A 26,863-nucleotide genomic window follows, 5' to 3' on the forward strand; every position below is an offset into this window, starting at 1 on the left:
CTCACCCTGTTCGATTTAAAGAGCAAGTTCTAGCCACAAGGTCGAACGACCAATAGGAATACTACTTGCAAGTACAGCGCCGTTTGCGAGAACCAATCCGAAAAAAGGCCTGGATTTATGCATCACTATAATGCAACTTCTCACTCTTCGTTGCTTACTTGTGGCTTTTTGGGCGTAAGCAATACTGCAGTAATGCCCCAGTCGCCGTATTCGCCAGACAGGACCCAAAGTCACTTTTTTATGTTCGAAAAAACAAAGAAAACCTTAAAGAGCAGTCGTTTCACAAGCAAAGGTGCGACTGCAGACGCATCGCTAAAAAAACGGAAATCTATCCCAAAAATCGAGTTCCAGAAGAGTTTCTGGGCATGGAAAAAGCACTGACATAAGTGTGTAATTTCTAATGGGGACTGTTTTGAAGGGGATAATGTTGACGTAGACAAAGAAACTAAAACTATTTTCAAAAAAATTTTTCACCGCACGTTGTTTGTTCGAAGAGATTTCGGGATTGCAAATTGTTTGTTAAGCCATAAACGCTAGTACAAAATAATTTTGTGAGAGGGGTTCGTTATATCCAGACCCCCACCGCCCCCCCCCCCTCCTCCTGTTTTGATCAACACATGATGAAAGAAAACTTGAAAGCTGTAAAAGATACATGTATTGGAAGATTTAAGCGGCATATAGAAAAATAAATTTGGAACATGAGAAACATAGAAATTTCTGGAGGAAAGAGAAGTAGCTGTATGAACATTAGGAGCTCAAATGGCACTTCTATAGTAAGGTATATAAAAGAAAAGACTTGAGGACAATATTATGGAAAGGGAAAACGAAGTTAATAAAGATTAGATGGGTGATGTAACACAGAGAGAACAATTTGACAGACGACTGAAAGACCCAGGTCAAGACACGTTCCCTCCAGTAGATGCCATTCTCTTGACATTATTTAGAGAAACAACCATACCAAAAATATTACATCCATTATGAGGAATATATGAGATGGGTGTTAGTTTTGCACGACAAATCATAATGATGTGGAACCAGTCAAATTACGCTCACATCGCAAAGTAATATGTACATATGGCTACATTCTGAACATTTCTAACACTTTTAACGAATGTGAACTAGTAATTCCTACCCACCACGTTGAAATAATAGAAATTCTTGTACGGAATGCAAGAAGGTGAAATTTTCTCAGTTTGTTTCCAAATTTTACTTAGCTGTCTGTTAGAGATTTTATATCACTGCGTTAATAATTTATGTTGCAGCATTGTGCAACTCTTTTTGTGCTAGAAACAACCTCAACTTGAAGTAATGAACGTCGCTTTACCTTCCACGACTGGTCGTAAAATAAATTAAGAAAATTGCTAGCACCTGAAGTGGATTTTTATTCTACAAATATGTTCCTCAGTTGCGGATATTCACGTGGTCAAATAGGTTTTAAGATGATCGTGCTTGAGCGCCTCATATTATTCTTACAGCACGTTTTTCAGCAACGAAGACTTTCTTTCTTGTGAGCTATCCCACATCACATTATTGAAAGAAAATATGCAAAATATGTCAACTTTCTGATTTGTCTCTCCCGAGATTTGCAACGATTGTAGGTCCCAATATGATTAAACTATGTTGTTCTAGGAGTTCAGAAATGGGCTTTTTCCAGTTTAAATTATCATCGATTTGGACACCTAACAATTTCGAAGTTTCCACCCTATTTATTATATCCTCACCATCTGTTACACTTGTCATTGGCGTAGTACTCCTAGATGTGGAGAACTCAATATGTTGTCTTTTTAAACCTGAGGATGAGACCATTCGCAATAAACAGTTAGTGATGCATTTAAGAAGTTTGTTTACCATTTCTTCTGTTTCTGTATGTTTGCTTGGACTGATTACAAGCTGGAAAAAGAAATAAAACTTGTTATATTCAAAAAAGGAAATAAGAGTAACCCATTGAATTACAGACCCATATCACTGACCTCAATTTGCAGTAGGATTTTGGAGCATATACTGTACTCGAACATTATGAGTCACTTTGAAGAAAATGACTTATTGATACATAACCAACACGGATTCAGAAAATATCGTTCTTGTGCAACACAGCTAGCTCTTTTTTCCCATGAAGTAGTGAGTGCTGTCGACAAGGGATCTCAGATCGATTCCATATTCCTAGATTTCCTGAAGGCTTTTGATACCGTTCCTCACGAGCGACTATTAATCAAATTGCGTGCATATGGAGTATCGTCTCAGTTGTGTGACTGTATTCGTAATTTCCTCTCAGAGAGATCACAGTTCGTAGTGATAGACGGTAAATCATCGAGTAGAACAGAAGTGATACCTGGCGTTCCGCAATGTAGTGTCATAGGCCCTCTGCTGTTTCTGACTTACACAAATGCTCTAGGTGATAATCTGAGCAGCCCCCTTAGATTATTTGCAGATGACGCTGTAATTTACCGTCTAGTAAAATCATCAGACGATAAATTCCAATTACAAAACGATGTAGAGAGAATTTCTGTATGATGCGCAAAGTGGCAATTGGCACTAAACAGCCGGCCGCAGTGGCCGTGCGGTTCTAGGCGCTACAGTCTGGAACCGAGCGAACGCTACGATCGCAGGTTCGAATCCTGCCTCGGGCATGGATGTGTGTGATGTCCTTAGGTTAGTTAGGTTTAAGTAGTTCTAAGTTCTAGGGGACTGATGACCACAGATGTTAAGTCCCATAGTGCTCAGAGCCATTTGAACCTTTTTTTTTCCATCACCAACTTTCTCTTCCGAAAGCGAAAATATTTTGTTGACGTCCACCTACGTAGGGAGAAATGATCATCATAATAAAATAAGAGAAATTAGAGCTCGAACGGAAAGATTTGTGTGTTCATTTTTCCCACGCGCCATTCGAGAGTGGAATGGTAGAGAAGTATTATAAAAAATGGCTCGATGAACCATCTGCCAGGCACTTAAGTGTGAATTGCAGTGTAACGATGCAGATGTAGATATAGATATTAGACGGAACATCGCGTACATACTGTACATGAGGAACAACAGTGGACCTAAGACTGAGCCTTGGAGAACCTCATCGCTATTTCTGAACAGTCAGAATTATGTCCCGGGACTATAATGGTTGGATTGCAAAGTATAGCTTTCTGCATTCTTTTGGTCAGATACAACGTTATCCTTTGATTGGCGATACCACCAATCCCATAAAGTTTCAATTTATCTAGTGGAATTCTGTGATTCATAGAGTCTTATGCCTTAGATAGTTATTTTAGTATTCAATGCTTGCAAAATCTGGCGAGTGAACATATAAACAGCATTTTCAGTAGAGTAACTCTTCTGAATCCGCAAACTGCGATTTAATGAGGATATTATTGTTGCTAAGGTGAGATGTTGTTGTCGTTGTGGTCTTCAGTCGTGAGAGTTGTTTGATGCAGCTCTCCATGCTACTCTATCCTGTGCAAGCTGCTTCGTCTCCCAGTACGTACTGCTTAGGGTATTCATCTCTTGGTCTCCCTCTACGATTTTTACCGCCCACGCTGCCCTCCAGTACTCAATTGGTTATCCCTTGATGCCTCAGAACATGTCCTACCAACCGATCCCTTCTTCTAGTCAAGTTGTGCCACAAACTCCTCTTGTCCCCAGTTCTATTCAATACCTCCTCATTAGTTATGTGATCTACCCATCTAATCTTCAGATTTCTTCTCTAGCACCACATTGCGAAAGCTTCTATTCTCTTCTTGTCCAAACTATTTATCGTCCATGTTTCACTTCCATACATGGCTACACTCATTTAACCATACAGTAAAGGTGCATGCCCTCGGGAAAAATTACGGCTGTAGTTTCCCCTTGTTAAGGTGAGATACTATGCTAGTATACATCTACTAACTTTACTACTCAGACCGAACAGGCTTTGGAAGGCCAAGCGGTACCGACCGGCCATCGTGTCACCCTCAGAGCACAGGCGTCACTGTATGCGGCTATGGAGGGGCATGTGCTCAGCAAACCGTTCTCCCGGCCGTATGTCAGTTTACGAGACCGTCAAGAATATCTCATCCTCTCAAAAATTTTGGAAAATGATTTCTGCATACTCTCAGGCTTCAGGAGCCTCTGTTCCTAAATGAGAGTTTAATTGTTATCTTCTACGTCTCAGTACATCAAATGCTAGAGTGTAGATTTTAAAAGTTCAGAGTTATCCTGTCTGTGCTTTCTCGGTTCCTTAATCCGGTTAGAGCACACAAAGACAGAAGAATTAGGATATTAGTATGCAAGAAACCCGCTCCAGCTGCGGAACGTTGGCGAAGCGAAAAGAAAAAAACGGTTGGCAGGTTGCGCAGCGGCGCGGCCGGCCAAGAGGTGGCGGCATAAAGCACGGCGCGCGGACGCCCAGCTATGCCGCGCCGTGCTGCGCTGCGGAGTGCTCTGCCGCGCCACGCACCAGCCTGCCGGGCCGACGCCCGTCCGGATTCCGCATTCGCCGGCGGTAGCGATTAACTGTCAGGCGGGCGGCCAAGCGCCTTCCGTAACCGGCGCCTTCCTCTGGCCAGCGGCTACAAAGTACGAACAGAGCCGCGGCCCGGGCTGCCGCGGCGCGTCTGTTACCTAGCCCGTCGCGTACTGCTGAAGACCTGGTGTGAGGCTTGTCAAGTACTCCTACATAAAGGGTGCTTCAGAAAGAAAGAACATATTTCAGTTCAGATAAACTACGAAAGATAGAAACACAGTCCACATATCACAGGACAGAGGAAAGTTCAAAGTCTGACGTTCGCACAGATAATATACCATACACTCAACATGAGTACTATGCATTGCTCGAGAAACAACGAAACAGTAGTCTATTTCGTTCCACGTACAGATCAACAGGTATCTGAATGAGATTTTCACTCTGCAGCGGAGTGTGCACTGATATGAAACTTCCTGGCAGATTAAAACTGTGTCATTTCTTTTCGTCTCACTGCGTATTTCTGTCAATTACCTTCTGTACTGTACGTACGATCCCAGTTTCAACTAGCTTTGTTACTTGCCAGTGATACATGGTGCGAAATTAACATTCGTCCTGTTCTGCAAGGTTCGCAGGAGAGCTTCTGTAAAGTTCGGAAGGTAGGAGACGAGATACTGGCAGAAGTAAAGCTGTGAGAACCGGGCGTGAGTCGTGCTTCGGTAGCTCAGATGGTAGAGCACTTGCCCGCGAAAGGCAAAGGTCCCGAGTTCGAGTCTCGGTCGGGCACACAGTTTTAATCTGCCAGGAAGTTTCATATCAGCGTACACTCCGCTGCAGAGTGAAAATCTCATTCTGGAAACATCCCCCAGGCTGTGGCTAAGCCATGTCTCCGCAATATCGTTTCTTTCAGGAGTGCTAGTTCTGAAAGGTTTGCAGGAGAGCTTCTGTAAAGTTTGGAAGGTAGGAGACGAGGTACTGGCAGACGTAAAGCTGTGAGGACGGGGCGTGAGTCGTGCTTGGGTAGCTCAGTTCGCAGAGGACTTGCCCGCGAAAGGCAAAGGTCCCGAGTTCGAGTCTCGGTCCGGCACACAGTTTTAATCTGCCAGGAAGTTTCAACAGGTACCTGTTTACTGGATCGACAGCTTCAACAGTTCGATTTTTCAGTTCATGTAGAGTAGCTGCCATAGGTGGGCCAAACACAGCCGTGCACCCTCACAGAAAAGAATCGCCAAGTGTGACGTCTGGTGACCTGGCGGTGGGGTGGCAAAAGCAATGAATAGGGTCTCTTCTCCACCTCTTCCAACGTTGTCAGATAGTGTTAAGATAACACCGCACCTCAAGGTGAAAGGGAGACAGAGTGACATCATGCATAAAAATGAAATCATTTGAATCCGCGTGAAGTAGAGGAAACAACGAATTTGCAGCATGTCCAGCTATGACATTCCTGTCGCAATTTCCAACATAAAAATGAAAGGTCTTGGGCAATCACGTGGCTATAGCACCGCATGGGCATCAACACTGGAAACAGAATTGCACGTTTCCGTCAGACGCCAATAGCGGCCGCACGGGGTCTGGCGGACCCACTGGCGCGCGCCCACTGAGCCACGCCTTAAGCCGTCGGCACACGGGCCGTGCATCCGAGCGTTGAGCGCGCCGAGTTTCTGACGTCATGCCGTGGAACAGCACGTTCGGGAGTCTTTCCGGACGTGCAGAGCAATATCTGGCATGTCAGATATTCTCAGCGTGCGTCTGAGCGTTGACCAATGAGATGGCACAACGCCACCTACGTCACACGCACGCCGTCTCCCTTCCGTACAGAGTTGTGAGGCGCCATATTGGCGTTCATTTCAAGCCTATATGTATATATGCCGTTTCTGAGCACCACCAAATTGGGAATCACTGGAAAACCCGTTGTTAGTCGTGTGATTCGTTCCAATAAAATAATGAGAAACATCATATTCGTGTCAAAAGAATTATTGTAACTTGCGTATTTTGAGAGTAGGCTATTTGAAGGCAGCGACACATTGAAGATCCACCCACAACGCATTGTTCTTGGTACAATTTGTTATAATTAAATTTCAATTAGTAACATAATTATCTACGATTAACGTTTTTAGCTCGAGGCAACACACTGTGGTTAGGCAGTGTTAGTGTGGTTTTTGTATAGCGTAATGAGTAGTGTCTGTGTCTCATAATCAGTTTTTGTTGGGCCGGTGGTTCGCGTCCTAACACTTCCAAATTTTTTTCCTAACATTCGCTTTTTTATTAGGTTCTGATACTTTATTATTAGTTTAATATAAGTATATGCTATAATATTTGATGTTATATAAATATAAGTTCACTTTTTTTGAGGGGTGACTTTGTTCGATTGGCTTAATCTACAGGACAGCTTGCGCAACTTGTAAAAAGGTATTTTGCTTCGTAATTCACATGTTGCAAAGACTCTGCTACTGGTTAGGAACAGTGATTAAGTAAGACTGACCTTGGGGTTTTACTAAAATGTGGGAATGATGAAACAATGTTTATCTTATGCAGATAAGTATTCCAAATTTGTAACGCACTGTTTGTAATGGAACTTTTATAAGCCTGTGTCCTTATTGATTGGACAAGGTACTTTCCTTTTCGTGGACGACGGAGGAAATGTGCCTTTTAATAGAGCTAACGTGGGAATTTTACGCACGCCCGTTGAGTAAACAGTGTGATTTATGAACTAGAAACATCCCTCAACTGCCGCTGGAGTGCGTTGCGATCGTATATACCACGTTGGGGCCCACGTACCGTACGCACAAGTGGCATCGTTCCTGAGCGTTCTGCAGCACGTTGAACTTGGCACGCTCAACGTTAACGCTCGGCAGCACGGTCCGTGTGCCGACGGCTTTAGGTGGCTCGGCACTGCCGCCGCGATACGGGACGGCTAGTGGCAGCGCACAGCCCGCACCCATTTGCACTTCGACCCTCTTCGCTGAGCGATGCTATGCAGACGCCACCCAGTCACAGCTCCGACATCATCGTTTGTCCCAGAGGTTGAAAATACAGCTTCAGTTGTCTGTCCCTGTTCTGCGCTCGTAGGTAGCACACCGCGCCTTACTACGCGTCCACCGCGGCGCTCGGGGGCCACAGCACGAAGTTACGACACTTGAAGGTGGGCTTGTAACAGCCCGAATCCGGTCGTGTGATAATAAAAGCACTGTACAACTGAAGCGGTATTTTCAGCCTCTGGTACAATGCTCAGTTACGGATGTTCCTCCAACAGGATTGTTTGTATCATCGTTTGCGTTTTAGTTCAGAGAGACTCTTCCTTGTTGACACTGAGAGCTGGACTCTTTTTCTTGCTAAGTTATTTGTAATGCGTCTGTGTATGCTTGGAGAAATACAACTTAAATAAACGTTCTGTTCACTGCTCCTGTCGTTTTCCTGGGATGATAGTTTCTGCACCACTCTGTACCCATCTCTTCTTACCGTTGTCTACAAAGTCGTATACAACAATTTCATAAACTTTGTGGATTCAAACGGTGCAAAATATTTTCAGTTTCGTCGGGTCCCTTTCACGTTCGACGACGACGCCAAGACTTTGTGATCCCGACATTCTTAGAGTATGGTGGTTTTCTTTACCCGATAGATGAAACTGCGATTCTTTCAGAAAAATTGTCCTCTGCCCTATGGTGGAGAACTGAAATGCAAAATTCGTTCCTTCTGTTAGATCGATGGGACACAATTTCTGCGGTAACTGTAACTCGTAAGCCGAAATCTGCTCTTTCTTTTTGAATCACCCTGTACATCAGGAATAATAATCATGACGGTAAAATGAGATAAATGCAGGTCTTTTTTTTATTTTTGCTAACAAAATTCAGGAAACCTGTAGGTGCTTGGTTTAGAAACTGACATTTGGCTCTCAGAATAAACAAACGTAACGTATTGTATATCAATAGATGGAAAGACACAATGTTTAATGGTTTCACACTTTCGAACAGCACGGGAAACAATCACAGTCTTTAGACATCTGGGAGTATGCTTCCTGACTGATGTATACTTGTACGACCACTAAAACAAAATCGTAGGAAAGGTAGATGAAAGACTGCCAGCCATTCATTTGAAGAATACTCACAGCATGTAGCAGGTAGTCACACAACCCTCATTCGACCGATACTTGAATACTGCCCGTCGGTCTGCGCCCAATTTTTTCAGTCATCAGTCTTCTGACTGGTTTGAAGCGGCATTCCATGAATTCCTCTTCTCTGCTGATCTTTTCATCTGGAAGACAGTAGCACTTGCAACCTACTTACTCAGGTATTTGTTACATTTATTTCAATCCCTGTCTGCCTCTACAGTTTTTACTCACTGCAGTTTCCTTTAGTACTATGGCGTTATTCCCTGATGCCTTAACAGATACCCTGTCATCCTGTCCCATCTCCTTATCAGTGTTTTCCATATATTCCTTTCCTCGCCGATTCTACGGAGAACCTCCTCATTCCTTACCTTATCAGTCCATTCCTTACTTTATCAGTCCATGCCTTATCAATCCACCTAATTTTCAACGTTCTTCTGTAGCACCACATCTCGAGTGCTTCCATTCTCTCCTGTCCCGACTTTCCCACAAACCATGTTTCAGTTCCATACAATGCTCTGCTCCAAAATGCACTCTCATAAATTTCTTCCGCAAATTGAGGCCTATGTTTGATACTACAAGACTTATCTTGGACATTAATGCCCACCTACTAGTGCTAGTCTGCTTTTTATGTCCTCCGTGTTCCGTCCATCACCGGTTATTTTGCTGCCTACGTAGCAGAATTCCTTAACTTTATCTACTTCGTGTTTCCCAATTCTGACATCAAGTTTCTTGTTCTTCTCATTTCTTCTACTACTCTCCTGTCAATCTGAATTTTAATTCCACTCTTGAAACAGTAGAGGGGGAAGAATACAACCATGCCTTACGCTCTTTTCAGTGCGAGCACTTTTCTTGGTCTTCCAATCTTATTGATTCTCTCTTCGGTCTTGTACATATTGTGTTTTACCCGTCTTTCCATATAGCTTACCCTTATTTTTCTCAGAATTTCGAACATCTTGCACCATCCTGCTCTGTCGGAGACTTTTTCAAGGTTGACCCTGCGACCCTTTCCAGGTAGGCAGGATTGATACGAGAAATAGCAAAGATCGGAAGAACAGCAGCGCTTTCCGTCACAGATTCATTTAGTGACGTGAAAGCCGACTCCAGTGGCATTCGCTACAAATCACTATGTGGTTGACTGTAAGGTTCCAAGAGCTTACTTTCCTTGAAGACTCCACATCTACATCTACAGCGTGCAAAAAAAGTATCACTTTTTTAAAACCTGATATTTTGTGGACTCCCAGCTACGTAGAGAGAAACGACCAACGCGACAAAAGAAAAGAAATAAGAGCGCAGAAGGGAAGGCTTACGTCCTCATTTCTCCCTCGTGCTTTTCGATGGTCAGAATGATGTGAAATAGTTTTACAGCGCTTCTATGAACCCTCTAGCAAGTACTTAAGTCTGTGGAGTAGTCACGCACACTGCGAAAAAAAAGTATGACTTTTTCGTAACCCCGTAATTGTCCCATAATGGGACGCATAAGTTTGAAATTTGGCTCAAAGGTACCAACGGCCTTCCTTTTTAATGGTGGAAAATCGTAGGGCCCTGTGACGTCACCCTCGGGCTTAGCGACGCTTCAATCACAAACATGTCGACACATGCGGAAAAAAGGCTACAGAACTTCATTTGTCGTGTAAGGTGGGTTAATGACGTCACATTTTGACGCCTCTGCAATGAAGGACGGACCGCGCCGCCCAGCACTGAAATCACTAGGTTTTCTTATGGATGGCTGAGGAAAACATTTCACACACGCCAACGCTCAGAATCGATACGAAAATCCCTCAGGACGTGGTATAAAGGGCGTCAATGAAAACACCACTTCCCCTGGGGCAAAACGACACTTCGCACTGTAATGACCAGCAGGAGGACGTTCTTAACGATCAACCCTACTCTAAGGACACTGTGGGGTTGCAACCCGATTGTGCGTGATCTGACGCCTTTGCAGTGTAGTGCGACCGCAGATTTTGCTCTGGTATACAACGTGCGACCACTAGGAACCGTTCAAAACCATTCGAGGAAATTTGAACGTGATCCAAAGCAGCAAAGGATGTCTATGCTTTTTCAGCCCCCCTGTTTCGGGTCTTACTGTCTCTTGATCACGAAGGGGTAAAACTTCGACATTGCGTCAGTAACCTTCTAAGATCCCAGTTTGGCAACACCTTTAGTGTGAACCACGCACCTTCTCTCAGAGCGTTAAAAATGTAACTGTGAAAGACTTCGACACCCATTCAGCTGAGTGGTGCCTCGCACGATTGAGAGGATTCTCCACAGGCAAAGAATTTGATTGTGAGGAATAGTGCCAATACCCTTTTGGAAATATAAATACGGAATCAACTTGAGAACCCCTATCGATAGCACTCATTATTGCGTGTGAATGTATCTGTATGAATTGCTAAGGGACGAAACTGCTGAGGTCATCGGTCCCTAGACTCACACACTACTTAAACTAACTTATGCTAAGAACAACACACATACCCAAGCCCGAGGGGAGGACTCGAACCCCCGTCGGGAGGGGCCACGCAATCCGTGACATGGCGCCCCAGACCGCGTGGCCACTCCGGGCGGCATTGCGTGGGAATAAAGTGGCTTCACAAGAACGATTTCTGAATACGTTCTCGCTATGTGTAAATAGATTGTTTCCTTCGATGTTTTTCACAATGTTCGAACGCGGCATATGTCAGAAAATCCAACTGCAAATCGATGTCAGTGATATGGAGCCACAACTGAGAGGATTACTTCTAGATCCTTCCTTGCATATTTCTGTAACCTGCACAACTTTCCAGTCCTGAGGTACCGTTTTTTGTCGAGCGAGCTGTTGTATATGGAGCTATTATATCACCATATTCTGAAAGTTGATACAAAATCTGGAGCACAAGTCTTGCCTTCATTGAGTGACTCTAAGTTTCACATGTTGATAGCTGTACTTGATTACAATTCTGGAATATTTACTGCATCTTCTGCATTTAGAAAAATCGCACATCAGTTTCGCTGTGATGGTTCCAATTATCGTTTAAATGGTTCAAATGGCTCTGAGCACTATGGGACTTAACATCTTAGGTCATCAGTCCCCTAGAATTTAGAACTACTTAAACCTATTTTACCTAAGGACATCACACACATCCATGCCCGAGGCAGGATTCGAACCTGCGACCGTAGCAGTCCCGCGGTTCCGGACTGCAGCGCCTAGAACCGCACGACCACCGCGGCCGGCCCAGTTATCGTTGTTTGTTATCATAATCCCTAGGTATTTAGTGGAATTTGCGACTTCTAAAATCGTTTGATTCATATGTAATCGTAGTTAATGGATTTTATTTTAATAGAGGAACTCAGTTATCATTTTTCGAGCCATGTAAATATTCGCCCCACAATTCGTTTTGATCTTTTGGTGACTTTACTAGACCTTAAACGACACTATCACCTGCAAACTATGTGAGAGGGCTGCTCATATTGTCTCCTCATTGTTTGTGTAGCTTAAGAACAGGAGAGGGCATATAACACTTTCTGGGGAACCCCAAGTATCTCTTGTATCTCGATTGGCAGTTTCCCGTCAGTTCTACCTGGACACTCTGCAAATTACATTTAAGTGCCTGGCAGGGTTGAGCCATTTCTGACAGGAAATGAGGAATCCAGTAGCACCCCGGCGGGGTCAGGGATTTTCTCTGCCTCGTGATGACTGGGTGTTGTGTGATGTCCTTAGTTAGGTTTAAGTAGTTCTAAGTTCTAGGGGACTGATGACCATAGATGTTAAGTCCCATAGTGCTCAGAGCCATTTGAACCATTTTTTTGAAGATAAAGTTAAGAGTTATATGTCACCAGGAAAATTTAATTCAGAAAAATAGATGACAAATGAGACTAATGATTTTACTTTGTATGGAACGACAGTGATATAAAACTTTGTGGAAGATATAACCGCCATTTAACTGTACAACAGGTTTTATTCCACAATCTAGATTTCGGGCTTAGCCCATTATCAAGTGTTACAAGTATTATACATCATTATTCTTGAGTAGAACCCAATTCATCGTCAAAACGTGGGTAACATGTATGACCGAAGATAAATGTTTTGACGTTGACTTGGGTACTACTCTAATCTAATGATGAATAATACTTTTATCACTTGATAATGGCCTAAGGCGGAAATCTAGATTGTGGAATAAAACCTGTTGTTCAGTCAAATGGCGGTTATATGTTTCAGGAAACAAATGAGAGTTTTTCCGAGTGGTAGCGGATAGCGACAGAGACCATTTCAATAATTCGTGAGCGGAGACTGCTTGTCACAGAGCGAGGCCCACCTGGCTGATAGACACAGATACCAAGGTGTGTAGCACGGGCGCCTGCAGAAGTTTTCCCGGGATGAGGTGGAAGAGTAGCGACACTCTAAAACTGCTATTTTTTCACGAACGATTTGGGCAGTTTCGAGATGTCATGCCAGAAAAACAGTTTGGCAGGTGACACAGCGAACTTCTGATATGCTGGTAACCGTGATCCATTCGGTATACGAATAAAAGCTCTGTACTTTAGATTCTAGTGGGGGGGGGGGGGTGCCCCCTTGGCTCCCCCCTCTTGCGGACGCCTATGGTGAGTACTGAGGAAGGTTGACAGGGCCACGCGGTCAGTTGTATGGTTTCTTTGTGGGGTTCACGTAGCAAAACCGATTGTCTGGCGCAGTGAGTGGACGGCGCGGGCCGCGTCAGTGGTCGATCAGGAGGCGCGAGAGCGGAGCGTGGTAGTTGGCTGCGGGTGCTTTGGACGCTGGGTGGCTGGGTGCCGTCGCCGCGTGCCCCGTCCCTGGCAGCGGGGCAGCAGATGCCCGGCGGCAGATAGCGGGGCCCGGCGGCGCCGCAGAAGCGACGAGACGCGACGCGTGCCACTGCGCATGCGCCGGCTGCGCCACACATGCCAATGGGACGCGCCAGAGGCAACTCAGTTCTGCGCTTAAACGGCTTGAAGTGCTTCATCTACATCTACATTTAAACTCCGCAAGCCACCCAACGGTGTGTGGCGGAGGGCACTTTACGTGTCACTGTCATTACCTCCCTTTCCTGTTCCAGTCCCGTATGGTTCGCGAGAAGAACGACTGTCTGAAAGCCTCCGTGCGCGCTCTAATCTCTCTAATATTACATTCGTGATCTCCTCGGGAGGTATAAGTAGGGGGAAGCAATATATTCGATACCTCATCCAGAAACGCACCCTCTCGAAACCTGGCGAGCAAGCTACACCGCGACGCAGAGCGCCTCTCTTGCAGAGTCTGCCACTTGAGTTTGTTAAACATCTCCGTAACGCTATCACGGTTACCAAATAACCCTGTGACGAAACGCGCCGCTCTCCTTTGGATCTTCTCTATCTCCTCCGTCAACCCGATCTGGTACGGATCCCACACTGATGAGCAATACTCAAGTATAGGTCGAACGAGTGTTTTGTAAGCCACCTCCTTTGTTGATGGACTACATTTTCTAAGGACTCTCCCAATGAATCTCAACCTGGTACCCGCCTTACCAACAATTAATTTTATATGATCATTCCACTTCAAATCGTTCCGCACGCATACTCCCAGATATTTTACAGAAGTAACTGCTACCAGTGTTTGTTCCGATATCATATAATCATACAATAAAGGATCCTTCTTTCTATGTATTCGCAATACATTACATTTGTCTATGTTAAGGGTCAGTTGCCACTCCCTGCACCAAGTGCCTATCCGCTGCAGATCTTCCTGCATTTCGCTACAATTTTCTAATGCTGCAACTTATCTGTACACTACAGCATCATCCGCGAACAGCCGCATGGAACTTCCGACACTATCTACTAGGTCATTTATATATATTGTGAAAAGCAATGGTCCCATAACACTCCCCTGTGGCACGCCAGAGGTTACTTTAACGTCTGTAGACGTCTCTCCATTGATAACAACATGCTGTGTTCTGTTTGCTAAAAACTCTTCAATCCAGCCACACAGCTGGTCTGATATTCCGTAGGCTCTTACTTTGTTTATCAGGCGACAGTGCGGAACTGTATCGAACGCCTTCCGGAAGTCAAGAAAAATAGCATCTACCTGTGAGCCTGTATCTAATATTTTCTGGGTCTCATGAACAAATAAAGCGAGTTGGGTCTCACACGATCGCTGTTTCCGGAATCCATGTTGATTCCTACATAGTAGATTCTGGGTTTCCAAAAACGACATGATACTCGAGCAAAAAACATGTTCTAAAATTCTACAACAGATCGACGTCAGAGATACAGGTCTATAGTTTTACGCATCTGCTCGACGACCCTTCTTGAAGACTGGGACTACCTGTGCTCTTTTCCAATCATTTGGAACCTCCCGTTCCTCTAGAGACTTGCGGTACACGGCTGTTAGAAGGGGGGCAAGTTCTTTCGCGTACTCTGTGTAGAATCGAATTGGTATCCCGTCAGGTCCAGTGGACTTCCCTCTGTTGAGTGATTCCAGTCGCTTTTCTATTCCTTGGACACTTATTTCGATGTCAGCCAATTTTTCGTTTGTGCGAGGATTTAGAGAAGGAACTGCAGTGCGGTCTTCCTCTGTGAAACAGCTTTTGAAAAAGGTGTTTAGTATTTCAGCTTTACGCGTATCATCCTCTGTTTCAATGCCTTCATCATCCCGGAGTGTCTGGATATGCTGTTTCGATCCACTTACTGATTTAACGTAAGACCAGAAATGCCTAGGATTTTCTGTCAAGTCGGTACATAGAATTTTACTTTCGAATTCACTGAACGCTTCACGCATAGCCCTCCTTACGCTAACTTTGACATCGTTTAGCTTCTGTTTGTCTGAGAGGTTTTGGCTGCGTTTAAACTTGGAGTGAAGCTCTCTTTGCTTTCGCAGTAGTTTCCTAACTTTGTTGTTGTACCACGGTGGGTTTTTCCCGTCCCTCACAGTTTTACTCGGCACGTACCTGTCTAAAACGCATTTTACGATTGCCTTGAACTTTTTCCATAAAAACTCAACATTGTCAGTGTCGGAACAGAAATTTTCGTTTTGATCTGTTAGGTAGTCTGAAATCTGCCTTCTATTACTCTTGCTAAACAGATAAACCTTCCTCCCTTTTCTTATATTCCTATTAACTTCCATATTCAGGGATGCTGCAACGGCACTGAATCAGTGCAACGCTACTGTTTTAGTATTATTATTATTATTATTGCAATACCTGTACATGGCGCATTACAAAATAAAACGTGCGTGTTACATTTGCATATTCACTATTGTCCAGCTATATCACTACACGGTTTATATCAGTCACTGACATTTCGAGGGAACATAGACTGCATCCGTTCACTGTCCAGATTGCACCTTATCGTGCTTCTGTTAATAACGTAGGTTGTAAGGCGAGTTCCGAATGACATACCACAAACCCGAAGATACAGTCGCGTATATTCTGGAAATCCATCAATGAAGAATAAACAATTGCACTTTACATTTGACAACGGTTAATTGTACTTGTGCGGCCAAAACTAACCCACGACCACCAAACCGATCACATTCCGAGAATCCGAATTGATGTCAGCTGTTTGCCACACATGAATCTCTGAACGTCATTGCAATGTGAAATACAGACACTCTATAAATACAGATACTGTAACCATCAATGACGTATCCATGCCTCGACGGGCTAAAATGACGACATAATATTTGTCTCCCTGTGTGAGAATCACGAATTGTGTGAGTTTTAAGAATTGTGAGTACGTGACATATGAAAGTTTGGATCGGTCATGGAGGCGACCTTGAATAGCATAAGTGGTTGGTGCGGTCGCTCGAAATAAGTGGGGAATCAGTTTTACTCCGAACAAAAACGCTTCCACCTGCAAACGCAAACTGGCCTCTGAGGCCACAATAGCGAACAGGAGCAGCGCACGAGAACGAACTTACACGTTACGAGACTTTAAGGTGACTAACGTTTGATGTGTGAGAAAAGCGAAACTTTTCCCCATATTGTTAAATCACAACTCCTACGTCGTTTATGTGAAGGTACGGATGAAATTAAAACCGGCTTCAATCTTCAGGTTACAGCAGGTGAAAAATTTACATTACAGCAGAGCACCGACTTTCCGAACTGTTTGGGGGCGTAGGTCTTCAGAAAACCACTTTATTCCGATAATCGAACTTTACTTTTTTATTTACTAATTTACCAATAGAAAGGACATATATTTTATTGTTACAAATACAAGTACGGTAGGAATAAATGAAGGCTTATTTCAATAGTGGTACAAGTCCATTACCTACACTTTTCTGACTATAATGCTTCTGAAATTGATGGTCGAAACAAACAGAGAGGTTCATCTCTAGCAAGAAGCCATATGCTTGAATATTCCTCCTATCTCAACTGCAGATTTTTCAGCGCTCATTTAACTTCAAGACTCTGCATCTCAGAATGAACAAAAATGGACTTGTACCACTATTGAAAAAAGCCCTTCATTTGTAGTACAGCCTAGTAGACGAAAAATATACCATGAACATGCATTTTACATGTATAGTACATATGCATAGAATTAACGTTTTAAGAAATCCTTAATTTTTGTGTCTAAGTGAGCCTACTCGCTTACGAGAAGCTAAGCCAGGCACTTTTTTCGTGACAGATAACTGATACTCGTCGCTCTCACTTTAAGCTTCAAACCATCGCAAAGCTGCATCTGAACATGAAAATGCTTCACAAAGAGACGGTATATTTCCAGCAGTAGCAGGTATATTTTTAGCTTCACTTTCTGGACTATTAGTTGATGAGATGCTGACGGTGTCATCTTTACAAGTGACGAGGTTTACAGTTTCGCTATGCTGCATGATCTAGTGCCCCGGATTTGCATCGTCGACTTCCAGCCGTTCTTGAAAGTTGTCTTCCTCACATTCATGGCAACTGAGTTCTTTTAGCGTGTTGAGTACTACGATCATATTTTATTCGTCATCTTCAGTTACACTTTGAGATATTTCCTCCATACTCAAAATTTTATTCAAGGCTTTTTTTTTTCAAATTCTGTTCCTTTACTCTTCTCACACGCTATTCCTATCATGTAGGATGCATCTTCCAATTTTGTTATGATTTTATAAGATTTTCTTGTCCGTCCTCTTTCCTTTTTAACTGTAATTTACATAACAATTCTCTTTTGCAGTTTCGTTTGAGAGTCTCACTAACGCCTTGATTCAGGGGCTGTAATAAGAGAATTACTTTAAATGCAAGAAACATCACTTTTATGAACTCGTCCTTTTCCTTTAAGATACCACATGATGGATGTGTTGGTGCGTTTTCAAGGAGCAATAATGTTTTCTCCCTTTTGTCATACTCTAACTGATGAACTTTTACACAGAGTACAAAAACTTAACATAAGCCATTCCGTGAAAATCGTCCTTTCCATACAGGCGCTCTTTTGTGAACTGTAAACAACAGGTATCATAGTCATATTAACGTGATTGAAACAACGCGATTTCTTAGATAGTGTCGGAAGTTCCATGCGGCTTTTCGCGGATAATGCTGTAGTATACAGAGAAGTTGCAGCATTAGAAAATTGCAGCGAAATGCAGGACGCTCTGCAGCGGATAGGCACTTGGTGCAGGGAGTGGCAACTGACCCATAACATAGACAAATGTAATGTATTGCGAATACATAGAAAGAATTATCCTTTATTGTATGATTATATGATATCGGAACAAGCACTGGTAGACGTTACTTCTGTAAAATATCTGGGAGTATGGGTACGGAACGATTTGAAGTGGAATTATCATATAAAATTAATTGTTGGTAAGGCGGGTGCCAGGTTGAATTAATTGGGAGAGTCCTTAGAAAATGTAGTCCATCATCAAAGGAGGTGGCTTACAAAACACTCGTTCGACCTATACTTGAGTGTCGCTCATCAGTGTGGGATCCGTACCAGGTCGGGTTGACAAAGAAGACAGAGAAGATCCAAAGAAGAGCGGCGCGTTTCGTCACAGGGTTATTTGGTAAGCGTGCTAGCGTTACGGAGAAGTTTAGCAAATCCAAGTGGCAGACTCTGCAAGAGAGTGTAGCTTGCTGTCCAGGTTTTGAGAGGGTGCGTTTCTGGATGAGGTATCGAATATATTGCTTCCCCCTACTTATATCTCCCGAGGAGATCACAAATGTAAAATTAGAGAGATTCGTGCGCGCACGGAGTCTTTCCGGCAGTCGTTCTTCCCGCGAACCATACGCGACTGGAACAGGAAAGGGAGCTAATGACGGTGGCACGTAAAGTGCCCTTCGCCACACACTGTTGGGTGACTTGCGGAGTATAAATGAAGACGTAGATGTAGGTGTTACGTTTACCAATGACGTAGGCAGTCGGTGCCGACCAGTAGCATTAGCACAAGTTAAAGCATTAACACTATGCTTGCTTACTTTGTTACCAGAAGCTACCAATTCACGACGTGAAGTAAGAATTTTTCGAAGGAAAGCTTTCTAATTGAGCCCAGTTTCGTCAGTATTGTAATCGACCCCGTGAGTATAATCTTCTACCTTCAGTACGTCCCTTAGTTTTGTTTTGAAAGAACCCGTAGACAGGTTTTCTACTTGCATTTGATGCTCACAAATACCGTGCCTTGACGTAAGCGTTTTAACAATTCCGTGACTGTTTTAAAATTCGATGGCCATCCACGATTTTCAGTAAATTGGATTACCTTTTCACATAGAATAGAACCTGAGAGAGGTTTTGTGATCTTTTTTGTGTAAGCCACCCACTCGCAAACAGCAGCAGCGAGCTTCATCTACATCTACATCTACATCCATACTCCGCAAGCCACCTGACGGTGTGTGGCGGAGGGTACCTTCAGTACCTCTATCGGTTCTCCCTTCTATTCCAGTCTCGTATTGTTCGTGGAAAGAAGGATTGTCGGTATGCCTCTGTGTGGGCTCTAATATCTCTGATTTTATCCTCATGGTCTCTTCGCGAGATATACGTAGGAGGGAGCAATATACTGCTTGACTCTTCGGTGAAGGTATGTTCTCGAAACTTTGACGAAAGCCCGTACCGAGCTACTGAGCGTCTCTCCTGCAGAGTCTTCCACTGGAGTTTATCTATCATCTCCGTAACACTTTCGCGATTACTAAATGATCCTGTAACGAAGCGCGCTGCTCTCCGTTGGATCTTCTCTATCTCTTCTATCAACCCTATCTGGTACGGATCCCACACTGCTGAGCAGTATTCAAGCAGTGGGCGAACAAGCGTACTGTAACCTACTTCCTTTGTTTTCGGATTGCATTTCCTTAGGATTCTTCCAATGAATCTCAGTCTGGCATCTGCTTTACCGACAATCAACATTATATGATCATTCCATTTTAAATCACTCCTAATGCGTACTCCCAGATAATTTATGGTATTAACTGCTTCCAGTTGCTGACCTGCTATTTTGTAGCTAAATGATAAAGGATCTTCATAGTTCTACGACTTGTCGATCCGTCAGTAGAATGAACCTAGAAGTAAAAATTTGTGAACTCGTCTTTTGGTTTTTTTATGTCAGTAACTGTCGATTACCAACCTTGTCCTCATTAGATAACTTGTTACAGGCTCATCTTTCCCTAACTTTTTATTAATCTCGTATTTACCTCTCGTAAAAAGGAAAAAAAAGTAATGTATCGGGATTTTCTATTGGAAAGTTTCAGTGTAAAAGTTGGCACAAGGGATCACAACAGTGCGCAAACGGTTACTATTGTCGGCAACTCTGGATTGGTAAGAGGGGGGAGGGGGCCGGGGGGACAAAGACCATAAAATAGTTCGGTCTAATCCTTCTGTATTTCCGCAAATGCATGCCGTTATTAGCAAATAGTCCACTTAATCACAGCTGGAGCTACAGCCTGAAGAATAAGTCAGTTCAGTGAAACAGGTCAACATTTCTTTCCTAGTTACCCAGGCCGCTACGGTCTCGCCATTCCATCTACGGAGAGCGAGCGCAGTCTGAATAAATCTCTCTGCCTGTGCTGCTTAGTGATGCCACGCGTCGCCCTCTCTCGCGTAGTTTATGGATTCCTCAGTGGATCTGTGTTCCAGCCACGCAGCGTGCGTTATGAATGACGCACTTCGCCCAGTGGCACAGTTTGTCGTCCTGCCAAGCGGCGCTATGTGCCAGATGACAGATCGTCGTCTGGGACCGGGGACACGGCCGTGTCCGGGACGCCTGGAGCAGTGTAGAGTGCTGCCGGCGCTACACGGGGTCAGTCTGACGTCACCCGCCGCCCCTGTAGGGTCGCGACGGCGGCGCCGGGGTTACACGAGGTCAGCACGCAGTGCGTCGGCGCCCCTGGCAGAGGCCCAGCGCGCTGTCGGCCGCGGTGCGTGCGATGCCGGGGGATAGCGCCGCCTCGCACGCACTTCCTGGCACCGGGGCAGCCGTGCGTGGTCCCCACACACAGCCTGGGGTCGCGTTCACAGTGGCTCTTCTTTTTTTATTCGCTTTGATATTTACAATCATAAAGCCCTCTCCAAAATACGATAGAAAACTAGAATTGCAGAGGGTCGGCCTTCTTGCAGGGAAACATTTTGCACCGTTGTGTACTCTGTGCAGTAGAGAAAAAGTTTGGAGATCGTGTTTATTGGTATCAACATGACAATGTACCCTGTCATAAAGGAACATCTGTTGGGTTTGTCGAGGATACAATTTCTGAAACGGACTGGCGTGCCCAGACACGTCACCTGAAGCCAATGGAACATCTTTGGGATTAATTACAACGTCGACTTTGCTCCAGACCCTATGTTTTCTATCGCTGCAGTCGCAGGTTCGAATCCTGCCTCGGGCATGGATGTGTGTGATGTCCTTAGGTTAGTTAGGTTTAAGTAGTTCTAAGTTCTAGGGGACTGATGACCTTAGGTATTAAGTCCCATAGTGCTCACAGCCATATTTGAACCCTATGTTTTCTGATTGCGGCTCTTGACGAATTTGCAGGTTTGTGGTAAGTACCTATGGGACCAAACTGCTGAGTTCATCGGTCCCTATGCTTACACACTACTTAATCTAACTTAAACTAACTTAAACACACCCATGGCCGAGGCAGGACTCTAACCTCCACTGGGGGGGGGGGGGGGGGGGGTAGAAGCGCGGCTCATGAGGAAGAACTTGCTGTTATACCTCCACATCCTACCAGACACCTATTGAAAATATCGCCAGCAGACTTCAAACCGTCGTAAAGGCGAATGGTGGACCCTCCTCATATTAATGTCCAGTAACTGGTGTCGAGATACTTTTGACTAGATAGCGTACTTCGCCTTTTTTTACCTTATGTATGTCCTGTGGCTCCCAACAGAAATCAGCCACAAGTATATATTAACACAGCATGTCATCTGCAACACAAGGATGATAGGGCAACGTCTGAGCTGGTTTTTTGTGTAAAATATAACCTCTAAACTAAGTAATCCGGTAAAATAGTTGCGTATGCCTCTTTTTATGATAAACACTTCAGCAGCGAACCTGTCCCGAGCTCTACTTGGCTATTATTTCCCTGATAAATTTGTTGTTGTTACTGTTTGTATGTTTCAAGTTACCTGCGAATATCGGTGAAATTTGGTGAGGTTTTGATTTGGAATAGTATATGGTGTGATGCCACTCATAGATTCTGTTGCAGATTTACAACAGCGTTTACCAACGTTTTCTTGTGATCTTTCGCGAATTCTGATTGTTACTATTTTGCTGTGCGTTACACACACTTTTCACTGTACATTTACGTTCCAGAGGAAGTGTTGACAGTTGTTTGTGTCACTGTTTTATGAAGTCTGAATTTGTTCAGTTGTGTTTTTATTGTGTGTGTGTGTGTGTGTGTGTGTGTGTGTGTGTGTGTGTGTGCGCGCGCTCATATGTGTCTGTGCGTGTCGAAGAGCGTATTTTGTTTGATAGTTCGGTTAAATTGTTGAATAATGTTCTGTTGCAGAGTACAATTTGATCACTAATGACTTTTCCGCCCTGTTTAATAACTTTTAGGTGTGTTAGTTTCCTTCTGTTGTTAATAAATGGTACATATTTACTGCGTCTTGAGGTCTGGAGGTCTTTTTCTATGCCTCTGGGACGACAGCTGTTTTCAGTGAGGTAGTCTGCAATTTTGGAATGTGCGCTGTCGATTTTCAATGCTTTTAAATGTTCGGAGTATCTTATCCTGAAATTTTTACACGCCTGTCCCATATATTCTATTCTAAATTATTTACATAAAAGTAACAGTAAATAATTTCGAAACAAATGAGTGATTATTCTCCGAGAGCTCGTCTGACCTTGAGCCGTATTCTCAACTTTCAACCGTACACCTGCAGATGTCGCTCCAATCGCTGGTTATGCGGAAACAGTGTGTGACCGCAGTAACAACGGAGACATTGTGAAGAAAACGGTTCTCAGAGATCTACTTTGCCCAACTTTGACCGTGAATTTCGATTATTTAAACTCAAAAGAGCCCGTTTTGCTTCCAAAACTAACGAAAGTGACCGCGTCAGAGTTTGGCAAAAAAACGTCAGCGAACGTAAAACGCGAAAACGGCTATAATTTTGTTCATTTATGACTGTAAGAAACAAAAAACTCGCACTTGGTTATACGTATGTCGCAATACGACGTCTTATTGAATGAAACAGTTTACGTAGCTGTCAGCTATCAGATTCAAAATTCCCATCTATACCATGCCTTGCACCAATAGCAAACGAGCCACCTAACTGTGATTGGTCGTTGCTCAGAATTTAATGGTGGACACCACAACATAGGCTGGCCGGCGCATACCACAACAAAACATCTAAATGCGTCTGATAAAAAACTGTACACCTTCGTAAAAAAGCCAGCTCCTCAAAAGAATGAGTAGAACGCGTGCAGTGACATTTACAATAACATAAATGAATAAAACAGAAAAAGTAAATAGCAATGACTACTGTTAAGGGTGGTCTCATTATCTACGCTGACTGCGAACACACTTCACAGAAAGAGAAAGATTAAAACTGACACTACATGAGATGCGTCAAGTCTTTACAGGGAAAACCTTTGGCATTGCAGCTTACCTTTGCGTATCTGTGCGTTATGACGTCGTCGGTGGCTCGTCGGTGCTGAAGACTGATACCTGCACCGTAGTATTATCTTTCGTTGCATTCCTTTAACCACAGGCCGACGTAATCGCTGTTGTATAGATCCAGTTTCATATGTGCGTGATTTCAACATTCCATACACACGTTTCTGTTTCTAATGTCCCGTACATGGTTTCAAAACAATATACAATGCACTTTTACTCGTCGATCGTGAAGTTACAGTCCATCAGCTTTTTTTTGGCAACCACAATCGCCAAATCACAATGTGGCGAAACTTACTACACGAAATAAACCGTTTAAAACTCTTTGCGGTTACAGTTTATGTTTTAGTGTGCATTTCATCTCCTTAAGTTACACACAAAGTAAGTTCAAAGTACATAGGTTCGTGCGAGTCAGTTACGTGCAAGAAAGTCCGGTTCTAAGCACGACATTCACAGTCCATTCGCGTAAGCATTGTCACTGCTGTTATCAGTACTCAATAAAGCTCATTGTATTCACTGTCTAACATTTCGCTTCATAACCTCCATGTCGAAATTTAGTTTATAATGTGACCGAAAAACAAGAACGCGGCCATAAATTTTCGTGTGCCTGTGTCTAGCACGATTACACAACAGGCACCCGTACGCCAAGAGGCTGCGCATCTACTGAATGTCACTGTTCGACTGCCAACTATCGATATTGCCCTGGTATCACAGTTCGTACAACAGTACTGAATATTACTTTACTTCTGCCACTACCTCGTCTCCTACTTTCCAAACTTAGCAGAAGCTCTCCTGCGAACCTTGCAGAACTAGCACTCTTGAAAGAAAGGATATTGCGGAGACGTGGCTTAGCCACAGCCTGGGGGATGTTTCCAGAATGAGATTTTCACTCTGCAGCAGAGTGTGCGCTGATATGAAACTTCTTGGCAGCTTAAAACTGTGTGCCGGACCGAGACTCGAACTCGGGACCTTTGCCTTTCGCGGGACGGGGCGTGAGTCGTGCTTGGGTAGCTCAGTTGGTAGAGCACTCCGCTGCACAGCGAAATTTCATTCTGGATCATTAAAAAGGTCACCAGCATTGTTTTAGGTATATGGCAACTTCAGTCAGTATTCGACAAGTAATGTACGGGTAAACGAGACAACAAACCAAAAAAAAAAGCCATTACTCAGATGTGGAAGGTCTGTTCACGTAGTGGGCGGGGGGCAACAAGTGAACATTGCATTTCCACAGGAGGTCCTAGGAGCCCCACAAGCAATTTTAGGAGAAAGCAGTTCAGAAGGGAGTATCCGAGATGGGGAGTAGCTTTCGGTTCTTTATTTCGTACCAATAATATTTACTGTGTTTGGGAACGACCCTGGGTCGCTGGCTGCGGTCCAGGCCGCCCCAGACTTGTGGGCCGAACTGCCGGCGTGAGTTACGGCGTTCCGCCGGACGCCGGCCATCGAACGGGTGCTCCGGCCACGAGGGGCCGAGCCGTTCCCTCAGATCCGATTCCCTCTGCTGCTCGCACCACCCCACACGCTTACTCCCACGCATCGATCCCTGCGTCCTGTCGACAACTTTTTGAAACACTGGTTTTATATTTGCTGTACTACGTCAGAAGAGTGTATTATTTATGAAGTGAGAGATGGAAAAGTCAGTAAGGTTCAAATGGCTCTGAGCACTATGGGACTTAACGTCTGAGGTCATCAGTCCCCTAGAACTTAGAACTACTTAAACCTAACTAACCTAAGGACATCACACACATCCATGCCCGAGGCAGGATTCGAACCTGCGACCGTAGCAGTCACGCAGTTCCAGACTGAAGCGCCTAGAACCGCTCGGCCACACCGGCCGGCAGTCAGTATGGAAACTGGACGATAATTATTTAAGTTTTCCTTGTCATATTCCTTATAAAATGGTTTAATAGTTGCATATTTTAACCTTTCTACAAAAGTACACGCAGTGATGTTTTTCATGTATCACTGAGGACGTTACTTAGTGAGTTTCGGTGGCGAGCCCGCCAAGGCGCACCAGTGAGCGCGCAGCGCCCCTGCCGCATTGTAGACTACTAGTGTATGGACGTCTGCCCCTCGTGTTTGCAGGTCGCCAAGCAGAGCCCGGCCGCCATGCTGGCCCCTTCCCTCGTGCTGCTGGCCGCCTGCGGTCTCGCCGCCGGCTCCCTCATCAACGGTGAGTACCCGTCTCTCTCTGTACCGCACTGCGTCTGTACTGCTGCCACCTGCCCCTCACCTCTCACACTCCAGGCGGGCGTGATCAGCAGCTGAGCGCTGTATCTAAGAACATGAGTGACGGCGACGAGAGGCGAACTCGGGAAGAAATCTGCCGTGTTCACGCCATGACGTCTGACACCAGTTACGATGCGGTCTTGTGGCGAAATATATCTATGTCTACGTCTACATCTATACTCCGCAAGCCACCTGACGGTGTGTGGCGGAGGGTACTTGAGTACCTCTATCGGTTCTCCCTTCTATTCCAGTCTCGTATTGTTCGTAAGATCCTGTAACGAAGCGCGCTGTTCTTTGTTGGATCTTCTCTATCTCTTCTATCAACCCTATCTAGTACGGATCCCACGCCGGTGAGCAGTATTCAAGCAGTGGGCGAACAAGTGTACTGTAACCTACTTCCTTTGTTTTCGGATTGCATCTCCTTATGATTCTTCCAATGAATCTCAGTCTGGCATCTGCTTTACCGACTATTAATTTTGTATGGTCATTCCATTTTAAATCACTCCTAACGCCTACTTCCAGATAATTTATGGAATTAACTGCTTCCACTTGCTGACCTGCTATATTGTAGCTAAATGATATGGGAACTATCTTTCTGTGTATTCGCAGCACATTACACTTGTCTACATTGAGATTCAATTGCCATTCCCTGCACCATGCGTCAATTCGCTGCAGATCCTCCTGCATTTCAGAACAATTTTCCATTGTTACAACCTCTCGATATACTACAGCATCACCCGCAAAAATCCTCAGTGAACTTCCGATGTTATCCACAAGGTCATATGTATATATTGTGAATAGCAATATGCAGGACCATTTGTACATTATCCTGTACTGCATTAGATTTTCATGAACTAATTAGGGAACAAGATCTTCAGACACATAATAAAACCAAAAAGTTATATACCGGTACTGTTATGTCGATGACATAATTGTGCCTGATCGAGGAAGCGCATACACACATAAAACAGCTACGCGATGCAATAAACAATTTACACCAGAAAATTCACTTCAGAATTGGAAACGGACAACACACTAAATTTTCTGGATAACTCCATACAAAAAATAAACAACACCTAAGACTTCACACTATTCATGAAACTGACAACCACGAGCACCACCATTCAC

General features: G+C 44.2%; 1 protein-coding gene across 1 annotated transcript in view; it reads left to right on the forward strand.

The window, feature by feature from the left end:
• The window catches only part of LOC126163065 (BMP-binding endothelial regulator protein), a 703,775-nt gene that overhangs the window by 220,260 nt on the left and 456,652 nt on the right, over window positions 1–26,863 (forward strand). Inside the window, exon 2 of the mRNA XM_049919968.1 lies at window positions 25,592–25,679. Coding sequence (XP_049775925.1) covers window positions 25,616–25,679 — 64 coding nt within the window. The 5' untranslated portion in view covers window positions 25,592–25,615. The remainder of the gene's footprint in view (window positions 1–25,591; window positions 25,680–26,863) is intronic.

This window comes from Schistocerca cancellata, chromosome 2, assembly GCF_023864275.1.
Source record: "Schistocerca cancellata isolate TAMUIC-IGC-003103 chromosome 2, iqSchCanc2.1, whole genome shotgun sequence".
Taxonomy (NCBI): Eukaryota; Metazoa; Arthropoda; class Insecta; order Orthoptera; family Acrididae; genus Schistocerca; species Schistocerca cancellata.